At 36.5% G+C, this 13,994-nt stretch overlaps 1 protein-coding gene across 28 annotated transcripts in view; it reads right to left on the bottom strand.

Moving 5' to 3' along the window:
• The window catches only part of RBFOX1 (RNA binding fox-1 homolog 1), a 2,469,250-nt gene that overhangs the window by 28,639 nt on the left and 2,426,617 nt on the right, over nucleotides 1-13,994 (bottom strand). For all 28 annotated transcript variants that reach the window (XM_054041251.1, XM_054041252.1, XM_054041257.1 and 25 more), the window contains one exon: nucleotides 7,405-7,469. In XM_054041251.1, the coding sequence (XP_053897226.1) occupies nucleotides 7,405-7,469 (65 nt within the window). The remainder of the gene's footprint in view (nucleotides 1-7,404; nucleotides 7,470-13,994) is intronic.

Below are 13,994 nucleotides of genomic sequence, written 5' to 3'. Positions count from 1 at the left end.
CTCCCCATTACATAATATACTAAATTCCTTCCCAGCTTTTACAACTGTCAGAGTTGGGGCACTTAGGGCTTGTCTATACTTATGCGCTGGTTCGGCGGCTGGCAATCGAACTTCTGGGTTTGATTTATCGTGTCTTGTCTGGACATGATAAATCGAACCCAGAAGTGCTCCCTGTCGACTCCGGTAATCCTGCTCGGCACGAGGAGTACGCGGAGTCGACGGGGGAGACTGCCTGCCGCGTCTGGACCGCGGTAAGTTCGAACTAAGGTACGTCGACTTCAGCTACGTTATTCACGTAGCTGAAGTTGCATACCTTAGTTCGAATTGGGGGGTTAGTGTAGACCAGGCTTTAGGTTCACGATACTTGTATAGCATGTTTTAATCTACTTTTTTGTGGTCTATCGAGTCAATGATCTGAAAATTAAAAACTGTAATTCGGCCTTGACATGACAAAAGGTGCTGTTATGGTCCAGCATATCAGTGGCACAAGCAGTGACCAAATAACAGTTTTGGTCTGTTGGGTTGAAAATCTATGTTTTATAACTCCCTGACTCCACATTTACCCAGTCTGGTGAATATTACACATCTAAAAACCAACATTACATATTCCACCAACATTCTGTAACAATTCAGAGGAAGACATTATAAAGTATTCGGTAAATATGTAACTGTTTCTTAAAATATTCATTTTAGTACTTTTTTCTCTTTGTTAAAAAAGAGTGGAAGACACTAAAAGGTACCTAAGGAATATATTAATTATCACATCTATATGCCACTAAGTATATATCTGTAAATAACTGAAGCAAGACCACTCAAAAGTTACAACTCAAAATATTTTCTGATGTAGGCCAAGATTTTTTAAAAATGGGTGCCTAAATCCATATCTGGCACCTAAATAGGTGGCCTGATTTCCAGATATGTCAAGCACCTGGCAGCTCTCACTGAAATCAGTAGACCCTACTGGGTGTTCAGCACCTTTACAAATCAGGACACCTATTTAGATGCCAAATACGGACCTAGGCATCCAACTTCAGGTAACCATGTATGGAAATATTGGCTGTAGTTTTCCTCTACCTTTTCTCTCAATTTTTATTTCTTCTCTTCCTTCCCCCCCAAGCTAAATGCCAGGCTATATTTTAAATCTTAATCCAGGCTTGTCCTTACTTTTTGGGACTCTGAAGAATAGCTCTTTTTTTCAAAGATGGCAAAGAATGGGATTAGTAGCCAATACAGATGAGGCAACCTCTTAAGTGAGAATATATCTGTAAAAGGCGAACACCACTGCTTCAGGCAAAGGGAACCTGATTCACCACTACATTATTCCTGCTTTGCATGAGTGTAACTCCACTGATTTCAGTATACCTCATGTAAAACTTGAGCAACGTAGTTGTAAATCAGTATTAGCTCTGTAAAATATAGCTTTGTAGTTCTACTAGTTATCTCCAGTATGAAATTTAATTGTTTTCCCTTGTGGTTTGCATAGGAAAGGGGTAGCTGCTAAATGAGAATGGCTTCTAAATGAAGATATACAATATTATTTATCTATTTGGGGAAAGCTGCAAAATTTAATGATCGCACACTGTTCCAATTATTACAGAATAATTTTGCAATTCATTAATGTTGTCTTACTTCTGTAAACTCCTATCATTTGTTCTGCAGATAACTCCCTAGATTTAATTTCTCTCACTCTCCATGCTTATATTTTTAGCTCTATCACTTGAATCTTTTCTTCCAACTAAATCCTGTTTTTTTCCTTTGTACTCATTGTCCACATTCCTCCTAATTCCTTCACGAAACTGTTCTGTAACAGCTACATTTTCACATCTAAGCCAAGCGTGCCCATAGAATAATCTGAGTGCCAAATGTGGAATATGTAGTTATAGATGTAAAAATACAGACCTAGGAGTCTAATGTGTAAAAGTCCAAGTCTGCTCTTGCTCTCTAGTAGATTTAGCTACCACAGATGGCTATCAGAATGAGTAAAGGCCCAATCCAACTCCCACTGTATTATGCCCTAAATGTTTCAAAAGTGCTTTGAAGATGCCAAGCACTGCATAAGTGTTATATATCATTATGACTACAGTATGTTATGCAAACTTGAATGCAGTCTTTGGATTCCTGTCAAGCTGCCAATATATCTCAACTGAATCTCAAAGTGTGAGCACATTCGTACAGACGCTCAAACTACGTTAATCAGTAAAGGATAACTGATCTTCACCTACCACTTCCTGGGATCCTTCTAATTATCGCACATATTTGCTTAGTGAACATGTATAGATGGGCAAACTTCAAAAAATGGTTTGGAGATTCCAGTTGGGACTAGAGGGATGACTTGAGTTTGTTTGGGGTTTTTAACTCATTTGTCCAACCTTATTAATTTTTACATAGAATATTAATCCATAGAAAGTGTTTCTCCTGCATCTGATGAAAAAGTGTGCTTATTACATATATTGACTACAACTATTTAAAATATCAATCTTTCTATAAAATGCTTTAATGGTAAATTAAACTTTGGCTCAAGGTACTATTATATTTTAGATGCCATTAAATCCTGAATTTTTATTATATATCAACTGGTGAGATTCCCAATAAAAAGGAACATTATTTTAATGAAATTATTACACTGTCTTTCTTCATTATTTATTCACAAATGTAAAGATATTTAAAGCCTAAAATATTTAACAATTTGCCTAAATCTACCTAAGCCAACCAATTGTTTTTTTTTGTTTGTTTTTTGAGCCTTTGATAACATGTCTTCAGTTAACTTCATATGTCTAAGTATTTTATTATTGGGATTATTGATTACAAATATCAAGTACTATTGTCAACTCCTTAATCAAAGGGAACAGCTGGATAGCGTTATTAACTTCTGTATCTATATACATTACCAGTTTGACAAAAATAAATAAATAAGTAATTTTAAAGATAAAAAGATTGGAATAACTGGGATTTTGCACTGAAGTGATAAGACTATCTTAAAATACAACCTCTGTATGATAAGTTTCCTGTTTCCAGGTGTTATACAAAATTCTGTATGTGTCCAAAGAACATATACCACGAAAACAAACAAAAAGGTCCTTTTTTACACTACAAAGTGCATTGTGTGTGTAAAATGTTTTATTATACACCTTACTATCATCTCTTATTTTTTCAAATTGTACAACACATAGAAAGAAAATCCAGTTTCCAATGTCTATGGGTCTGATCCAAACCCCAATGAAGTCAATAGGAGTCCTTCTACTTACTTGAGTGAGATTTCAATTAGACAATATATAAATACTTTGAAGTCTCAGAGCAAGCTACCTCATTACGTGTGTGTGTGTGTGTGTGTGGGTTGGGGGGTGGAGATGAAGTGTGTGTATATATGAATACCCAGATACACATTCATAAACACACACACATAATTATCATTAAATAAGTATTATATTGTTAGCAAGCAGTACAAGTGAAAATAATTTTGCCTTCCAGACAAGGCTTAACTTGTTTTAAAAGCTTTCATACACCACCATATATATTTAAACACATATTTGCTGTTAAAGTTAATATGCAAGAAAGGAACATTTTTCTTATTCTGATCAGAGATGCAACAATCAAGTCATAAAACACAAAACCAATAGCCAATCAATGTGAATAAATCTGCCCTTGGGCTTAATTCAAGCAAGCCATTCACTGAGCTAATGTGATGGATCTGTCAAATCCGATACAGCATTACAGACATACTAGCAACATCAAGTGAACATGCAATGACAAAATGACGATACGCCCCACTGCCATGCTTTGACTGGTTTTACCTCATGAAAATAAAATTTGATAGCTTTGCCAGTTTTCCTTAAGTCAGACTTAGATTTAAGCCTTTACTAGCATCTATATTTTAAGTACTTTTTAAAATGTAACCTAAAAATCAAATAAAATCTGTACTTAAAATTAACATATGTGTTTTAATTTATAGTATACCTTTAAAATTGTTTTCCTTTAATCAGCCCCTCAGGTTTAAGAGCTTAGAGGTCAAAGTTCAAGAGTGATACAAAACATATATAGACCTAAATACTACGTGTCCCCCCATCCTCTTATCAGTTGGAAGGGAATTTCTGAGAAACATTTTAAACTAGACTGTTAAAAATGTGAAGGTTTTGATCAAATTCTTCAAAAAGCTCAAAGCTTTAAGTTTAATTTAATAAAGTGATTGACTGCGTAGAGTAGCGTAGATGTAGCTCCGCTTCCTTCCTGAAGTTGTAAAATGATTTCTTACTATATTGCTTCATAAATAAAGCCGACTTTTCTCTTTTTACAGGTTTGATAAGTGAGTGGAGAAATCTATAAGGCCTATTTCAGTTTTGATTGAAATTGACTGTCATTACATATGTATGTTTTCTTCTGTTAAAAACTACTTAATTTTTTTACAAGGTTCATCATCTTCCCTTGCCACCTTAGTCTCTTCCTCCATATTTGTTGTTCATTGCCTATATCCAGCAATCTTTCCAAGTGTGACAAACAAGGATACCATTATGTTTCCTCACAACAGTTCTACGGCACCAATCATTATCCAATGACTTGAGGTATTGACTCTGGATTCCCAAATCTTTCTGTTCACCTCCTGTTTTTCTATTAACAAAATATGCATCCAATCCAAACAGTTACTCTTTCCATCTCCTCACTTAAGATAGTGTGTCAAGATAGGGACCCTGTCACTCATCATGTAGATGATCTGTGACCCAAACAGTACTTTTTTTTTCAAGTAACCTTTTCATGCTAGAGCACTGCATCACAGTATATGCTTGGTGGCATTCAGTGTTTGCCTGGGCATTGTATTAACATATACAATAAATATGTCTGGCTGAGAATGGGGACTCATATCCACTACAAAAATGAACATTGTGTGACCAAATGGGTAATACTCATATGTAGCACAAGACAGCAAGTGATGGTTACATGTAGAAGAAAGGATACTAGTGGTTGTTCTGTATTTCAGCATTTGCATTTAGTATTAGAGATTAACTCAATTTTTGCCAAATTCTAATTTGCCAAATCTGACAAAAAACTCACATCCTTTAATGAAAATTCAGTGAAAAGTTAATAAAATGAACAAATAAATTTGTAATTGACTGTAATTTGAGGTATCCATGTTTGCATATAGTTTCATATATGCAACAAAGTTTTTGCAGGATTTCTTTTTTAAAACTAATGTTAGGATTCCCCAATAGAGAAAAGTAAGCAAAATTATATCTTTGTAATTAACCCAAAAAACTTTATTCAATTGGGGGTAAACACATTTAACTGAGAAGCCAAATTTAAAAAAATCTAAAGAAATTAATCAATTTCAGATACCTGTAATTATGCAGCAGGCTCAAGTTATTTCAATTCTAATTATACACAAAGAGTTTATTTGAAAATTCAGTATTCTAGAGATATTTTTCATATAAAATAATTAAGGGTTGTAACTACTGCATTACTATAGATACCATCTCAATCTTCTTTTACAGAATTTAATCATACTATATCTTTTCCTTTATTAAGTTTTTTTTCCAATGTCATGATTATTTTTATTAGTCAGGTTGACTCACTTTCTCTCTCGCCAACCATTATCAATATAGCAGAATAGGTAAAAATCTTATATTTTACCTTATGGTATCTGATTTTTCTGTTTTATAAGTAGGTTCATTAGTTGGTAATTAAAGCATTTAGGCTTCATCTTGATATTGTTCACTTCCCCTAAGTACTATGTAAATCTTTCATTATAGCAACAAGCAAACCCTTTTAACTGACAAAGAGAGATCTGAACAATATCTGGCAAAAAAAGGACTAGCAATAGGAGATTATTTATGATTTTGCCTTTTTGGTTTTAAAAACTTTTTAGGATCAGGAACTAGTTTTACATTTGAAGCTCACAAAAAATACCGTAGCTGCAACATGCTAACAACACACCTTTGTGGAAATGAAATGAAAACTACTGAGTAGCACTCCATATGGTAGGTTACCCTGCATAGAAAGAGTACATCACAAACAAGGTGCAAACAGCAATATCTGATTGACATTACTGATCCGAAATTCATATAAAGAAACTTGCTTACCTGTCTCACACAGCATGCCTCAGCCACACATGCAAATTGTTTTTATTTACCAAACTTTTTTTAATATATCTTATTACCAGAATAAGCATTTTTAAAGGCAATTATGCATGCATAGCATTTTAACATTCACACTGTGTTCCATTTTTCTCAGAAAACACAATCCATGAACAGCACTTCATTCTAAGAAATCCTTTGCTATTTCTTATTCTGTTGTTTTCTTTAAGGAACAGAAACATAAAGAACCAATAATAATGACCATTTTAGCACCTAATACAAGTCTAAATTTATACTCAAGTTGCAAGAAAATTTCTCACTGATTTCAATGAAAGATTTTCTTGTCCTAAGTACAGAAATGGGTTCTTTGATCTTTCTGTGAAGCAAAATATACACATAGCTATCTTTTACAAAATAGATACCCCTCTTCTATTGTGTGTTGTAAACTCTTAAACAAACCATTTGAAAAGTATCAATGGGTACTGCAGATTTTCCTACAGATACAACTTCTGAAGAATGAATTTCCAGTGAAGAAATACATTCTTCTTTTTCATTATGCCCAGATCACTTTTTATGCACATGCTTAATTTTACACAGTGTTGCAAAAACCTGGCCTTACTGAAGTCAATGGAAGTTTTGCCACCTACTTCAGTGGGGCCAAGATTTCATCCTATAAGCAATTCCATCGACTTTAATGAAACTACTGACACCGCATAAAATTAAGAGTGTGTGTCTGCAGGATTGGGCTATATTGATTTTAAGAAATTTTCCACTTTGTCAGCAGTGTATTTACCCAATTTTGATACCATGATTTAAAAGCTGGGTTTTTGTTTTTGTTTTTGTTTTTCAAAAAAAGGGAAGACAAGTAGATTGACTTGTCTTTATATAAACACTCAAATAAATGAAATGTTTGGAAGCCAGCTAACTGGGAGAATCATCATTTGTCTTCGATAGCCTGAACTCCCATTGACTTCAACAGGAGTCAGTGAAAATGGAAGGTATTCAACACCATAGAGGAGCAGGTTCTAAATTAATTGAAAAAGTATTGTTAAGACAAATTATGATCTTAAGCAGCAGACCATTATGGAGCTGTACATTTATTTATCCACACTGTAAAAGAGTCACAGATTATCGTAGTAAAGTGCCTGATCTGCAACCCAGGAAAGTGTGTGTATCTTATGCCTGATTCTTAATTAATCATTACCTCTCTATTTATAGCTCTTCATAACAATACAGCCTAACTTTATATCCCATAGTCATCTGCAGAGCAACAAAACAGTTACAAGACTTATTTTCCACTTCCTGTATGCTAAGTATTTATTAGCAGTAAATTAGGTCTTACCTGTCACTGTAGGCAGCTGCAGTGGCAGTGGCGGGCTGGGCATACCGGTAGGCAGCATAACCACCCTGAAACACAAACTTACATTCTAATTGCATTGCTACAGCAGTCTAAAGTAATATTTTCCAAAATTTACCAGCAACTATTTGGAATGTTCTTTTCATGCTATAAGTCCAATTAAGGGGTTGGACTATATATGAAATATTTCACAAGGTTGTTAAGCAGAGCTGATCACAAACCCAATCAGTTCCTGCATGTTAAGATTTAATTTGACCCAAAGATCAGGCTAATCAATGGCCTGCATTCATCAAAAAAGTTTTTGAGAATATTTTTCTTTACGTTTACAGGTAGCAATTTCCCTTACCAATGAGGTGTAGTGCAGGTTAATAAATCAGTTAAAAGAAAATAAACTACAAAGCTAACAATATTTTTTTAGATTTAATATGATACCTTGCATGTGCTTGATTAAACCAATGAAATTTTTGCTGCATTAAAACTCTAATTTTATATAGGTTTCTAATTTGTAAATAAAATCATAACTAAGAAGGAATTTCTTTTCTTTCTCTTGAATTAACATTCAGCTGTACGTAACAGTAATTGCAGCTGTTCAATTAAGCAAACAGACAAACAAACACACACATTTGAAAGGAATTGTGTGCAGTGATGCATTGATTATCAAACTGTGAAAATAGCAGAGCTTCCTGTTCAATGGACCACGGTGTTATATCAACCATTTCAAAATGATCTCAGCATGCCAATTAACAAACAGAGCCCAGTCTCCACAGATAACACAAACACCATTTACGTTCCAATTAGAATCCACCATCCCATAATCCTCTGGGACATGGAACTATTGTGTGTCCCCATAGAATTAAAAAAGAGATGAAAACGAAAACTAGTTGGATCACTCAGCTTTGAATGACATTTCCCCCTATTGTTAAAGTGAGTATTTAAATGGAGTGCTCCTATTGTTGAGGGCTCTGTTCACACTAAATATATGTAGAAGTGTGAGGAATGGGCTTCTGTCTGCCAACCCTCATGAAAATAGTAGCATATTTTTAGTCCACTTAATATAACTTTTTGTATATTGTATTACAAAAAGTGTATTAAGTAGACTACTCTTCATGAAATAACCTGTTTATGAGAAACTTGACAGGGCTTCATTTAGCCCACCGTTCTAGAGATTCTCCACAGGAAATTCCAGCTTATCCCCCCCTTCAGGGCTTTTGCTTGATTTAATCCCTCCAACCATAACAGAAATTTTGAGAAACATTTTTTTGAAAGTCAGTCCCACACATAGCTTGGCTGATGATGCCACATCTCCTTAACAGTAGCACATAAGCTTCCCATCTACACACAGCCAGATAGACACTCTAGGCTTGGAGCTTCACCTATACTTGAGGCACCTCTATATTTCTTATTTCAAATTCTCGTGTCCATCTGTTATGGTGCCTTCTCATAAAATTCAGCCTTGCTGGAGGCTCTTATGTCAGGCAACCAATTGGTTTAGACAGATAGCTTGCATAACATTTTAAGTGCCATCTCTTTTGCATGAAGTCCTATCTCTGTGCCAGCTAAGAAGCACTGACATGGAATGCCTCCTTACTTCTGAGCATCTGATACTTTTATGTCAGTAAAAATGGAGGAAAGGAGGACAGCATTCCTATGCACTCTTCTTGGCTACCAACACAAGCTGCAACTAGGCACATAGAATCTTATTAAAAACTACTTGAGATCTCAAAAAGTATGTGCAAATATTGCCTGCAGGTACCTTGTGTATGGGCAATCAAATGTCAAATAATGGCACCAAGCACAAATTGAGCCACAAAGTAGTGAAGCTGGCAGAGCTCATAACAAAAATTGCAAACTTTCCTCATGCTATGGGCTACCAGAAGAAAGATAGCAAAAGAATGTGCGATGCAAACAAAACAAGAGACTTTCCCTGTTTTTTGACTCTAACAAAACCATCCCAAATCTCAGGCAGTAGACTTAAAGATAAAAATAGATTTAGAATGTTACTCATTTATCTTCAGAATCCAGAGCATAAGAATGTCTGTTGGACTGTAAGTCATTATGCAGTATGATATTATTGAATCAGTCAGTCTTGTATATGGTCCGTATGCTTGCCACCACTGGCACAATCCTGAAAACCCAAAGGTTTCTTGCTTTTACTGGGACTGATTATGGTTTTGAAGGATTGAGCACCATGTGTGACTACAGAAGTGTCATTCTCTCAAACATATCCAGATGTGGTAGGCTGATATCACCAGTATGGCCAGATTTAAATACAGGAGTGGTTTAACATTCTGCTTTGTGCTAGTTAAGGAGGTGCCGCCAAAGAACCAAGCTTGACTTCCCTGGGAGGTGTGTTAAACTACTTTTGACTCAACAATCAGGATTAAATTTGGAAGAAGCCCTGCAGAGACTGAGTTTAAAATGATACAAATAAACATAATTTTGGTCTGAACAGAGTCCTATGTTATTGAAAGGCTTACTAAATGCTCTTGGGAGACTAAAATCTTTGGCATCTGCATTTTGAGACTTGATATGGAAGGGCTTTGAATGGGAAATACCTATCTGAGTGTGTCATATTTGTTTATTTCATCAATTTAAGTGTGCAAACTGTATAATGATCAAAAACATGTCTGTCTCTGTTAGGTCACTCTAATAACCTTTATTGGTCTCATGTTTGTAGGTTAATGAGCATAACTAGAATTTTTTCAAAATTTTAAAAATTTTAACTATTTATTATAAGATCAACAGGTGATTTACAAGCAGAGGCCCTAATTCAGCAAAACAATTTGGCACATGCTTATATTTAAGAATGGCAATAGTCCCAAAGAAATAAATTTAAGCATGCACTTAAACACTTTGCTGAATCAGGACCAAATTGTCATCCAAATAATTAAAATGCAAATTAAGCTATTATGTAATGTTAAAACCACCTAAATGTATCCAAGATATCTGCTATAACATTAAATCTGGTTATGTTTATAGCTTTTCAACTTCGTCTATTTCTCAGACACAGGATACTCAATAATATATAATGTACACATTTCTTTAGAACATTAGATTAAATGCACTCTTCTCCTGCTTTAGTCTATATTGTTATAGAATTTACTGCTGAACATTTTATCCACCACACTGTATTTTGGTACATAATACCATTAATATAGGCAATTATTTATTTTATTTATCCAAACTCATAAGCGTTGGGATAATCTCAAAGCATATGCTCAGAAAAATATCTGGCTAAATTAGCATTTTCGTAGCAAATGCACAATTATTCTGACTTTTATAGAAATATGTTATTACCCCCCTATTGAATATACTATAAAAACCTGGCAATATTGGACTAATATGTGTGGAAATTTTATTTATTTTGAAAAACAATCATTTACACAGTTTCCACCTTAAAAGAAACAAATAAATATATCTGCTTATAATTTGTGACACTATTACTGTGTCTATGTTAACATACTTTGGGGAAATCACCTATGGTTTCAGTGCAAGTGGTGAAGCTCCAACAACAGTAGCAACACTGGAAGCCATAGTGTACCCAAGGAAAAGGCATTCATACCACTGTTTGTTTAGGTTATTAAGAGTAATCAGAGAGCCTCTAGGGAATGGGAAAAGACATTAATCAGCAAAGAAAGCTACATTGTGGAGGTCAGCAAATGTATGAATAAAGTGACAACTGCTGAAAGTCAAGCTAAATTAGGTCTGGCCAAGGAAATTCAAATAAGGGTACATCTACACTACCGGGGGGAGTCGATTTAAGATACGCAAATTCAGCTACGTGAATAGCGTAGCTGAATTCGACGTATTGCAGCCGACTTACCCCGTTGTGAGGACGGCGGCAAAATCGACTTCTGGGGCTTTTTGTCGGCGGCGCTTACTACCACCTCCGCTGGTGGAGTTAGAGCGCCGATTCGGGGATCGATTGTCGCGTCCCAATGGGACGCGATAAATCGATCCCCGAGAGGTCGATTTCTACCCGCCGATTCAGGCGGGTAGTATAGACCTAGCCTAGGACTAAGGAAGATGAAGTTGGACCGCTATGTAGTGTGGATCGGAAAGAAATTAAAGACAATGTAGGTATGGACCAAAAACTAAATAATTTGCCTCCGTTTTCAGTAAGGATCATATAGAACACATGCATGAAGGCAGTATGGCTGATGGAAATGGGTTTGGAAATGACCACATCTGAAGTAGAAGAAAAAATTAAAGAGCTTAATGCACTCAAATCAGCGGAACCGGATAATTTCTATCCCAGAATATTGAAAGAACTGGCACATGAGATTGCTAGTCCAGTAGCAAGGATTTTTAATAACTATCTATTTGGGGGTAGTACTGTCCCATTGGAAAATAGCTAACAACTTACATATATTCAAGAAAGGGAGAAAAAAAGAGTGGTCTTGGCAATTGCATACTAATGGGGTCAGACTAATAGGTCTGTAAGGCTTTAGAACGAATTGTGAAGGAAAGAATAATTAAATTAATGGAGGTACATGGTAAAGGCGATGTAATGCAACAGGAGAAGATCATGCCAGACTAACCTGATTTCCTTCTTTGAGAAAATAACTGATCTTTTTTAGATAAGGGAAGCGCAGTAGACCTAATATACTTGGAATTCAGTAAAGCATTTGACACAGTACCACATGAGAAAGTATTAGTTAAATTAGGGAAGATGGGGATCAGCACAAGAATTGTAAGGTTGATAAGGAACTGGATAAAGGAGAGAAGGGTTATGCTGAAAGGTGACTTATTGAACAGGAGCGAAGTCATGAGCAGAGCTCCTCAAGGATCAGTCTTGGGACCAATCTTACTGAATATTTTTATTAATGGCCTTGGCACAAACAGTAGGAATGTTTGAAACTTGCTAACATTGAAACTTGCTGATGATACAAATTTGGAAGGCACCATCAGTACAGAGGAGGATTAGATTTTAATAGAGAAAGACATGGATGACCAGGAAGACTGGAGGCAGAGAAATGAGATGAAATGTAATAGTACAAAGTTCAAGGTCATGCATTTAGGGTCTAATAATAAGAATTTCTGCTAAAAGCTGGGGGGGGGGGGAGAGGGGTGCTCATCAGTTGGAAGCAACAATGGAGGAGAGAAACCTGGTTGTGTGGGTTGATTTCTGGATGACTATGAGTCACTAATGTGATGTGACCGTGAAAAGGGAAATATGATCCTAGGATGTATCAGGCAAAGCATTTCCAGTAGAGATAGAGAAGTATTAATGCCATTGTAAGACCTCATTGGGGATACTGTGTACAATTCTGATCAACCATGTTAAAGAAAGATGAATTAAAACTGAAACAGTGCTGAGAAGAGCAACTAGGATGATCACTGGAATGGAGGGACTATCTTAAAAGAGGAAACTGGAAGAGTTGGGCTTGTTTAGCAAAGAAAAACTATAAAATACATTAAGGGAGTAAATACCAGGGATAGTAAAGAGCTAGTTAAGCTAAAAAGACAATGTTGGCAAAAGAACAAATGGATATAAACTGACCATGAACAAATTCAGGCTGGAAAATAAAAGGAGATTTCTAACCATCTCACCATTAGTGGGGTGAGATTCTAGAAAAGCCTCTCAAAAGGAGTTGCAGGGGCAAACAACTTAATGAGTTTTAGAAGAAAGCTGGATGAATTCATATTGCAATTGTATGACGGGTTGCTTGTGATAAGAGGCAGGCCTCAACAGCCATTGGGCTCACTTCTGGTTTATGTCTTAGGTTCCCTAAAAGCTCAAGCTTCGGGATTTCAGCCAGGCACCTGCAGGGGTCAGCAAGGGATTCCCTAACCCTCCCTCCAATTTATTCTGGGTGGTTTTTTTTGTTTGTTTTTTTTAATGTCCTTCCCCTGAAACAACAGGGATGGCCACACCTGGAGATGGGACATCAAACCAGGAGGGCCAGGGCTCTGAGGCGTCTCTCTCTCTCTCAATCTCTCTCTCAGATGCTTGGCTCACTGGTTTGTGTTCACATATTTAATAATAATAATGGAGATATCCCATCTCCTAGAACTGGAAGGGACCTTGAAAGGTCATCGAGTCCAGCCCCCTGCCTTCACTAGCAGGACCAAGTACTGATTTTGCCCCAGATCCCCAAGTGGCCCCCTCAAGGATTGAACTCACAACCCTGGGTTTAGCAGGCCAATGCTCAAACCACTGAGCTATCCCTCCCCCCACGGGTACCTTCTCCTCCAATGAGAACTCCCTCTCAAACTCCCCTGTTAGCCGCCCTGTTTGCTGCCGCTGCTCGCAGCTGTCTGAATCTAGATTGGCATATGTGGAGTCAGGAAGGAATTTCCCTCCAGGTCAGATTACAGTGACTTTAAGGGTTTTTCACCTTCCTCTGCAGCATGTGGGTGCGGGTCACTTGCCAGGATTATCTGGGTCTCTCTCAATTAATCATTTCTCTGCCATTGTGGGGTCCTTTGGCATTGGTGCATCTTGGTCCCTCCCATTCTCTGCCCGTGTAACATAATATTTTAGACTCCTGTGGGCTGTACTACTTTTGTTGGGTTTAGCATGTGGGTGCTGGATGGTGTTGTTGGCCGGTAATATACAGGAGGTCAGACTG

The sequence above is a fragment of the Malaclemys terrapin genome, chromosome 10 (assembly GCF_027887155.1).
Source record: "Malaclemys terrapin pileata isolate rMalTer1 chromosome 10, rMalTer1.hap1, whole genome shotgun sequence".
In the NCBI taxonomy this organism is placed as follows: Eukaryota; Metazoa; Chordata; order Testudines; family Emydidae; genus Malaclemys; species Malaclemys terrapin.
The sequence above is the reverse complement of the archived record's forward strand: the minus strand, read 5'-3'. Positions and strand labels throughout refer to the sequence as shown.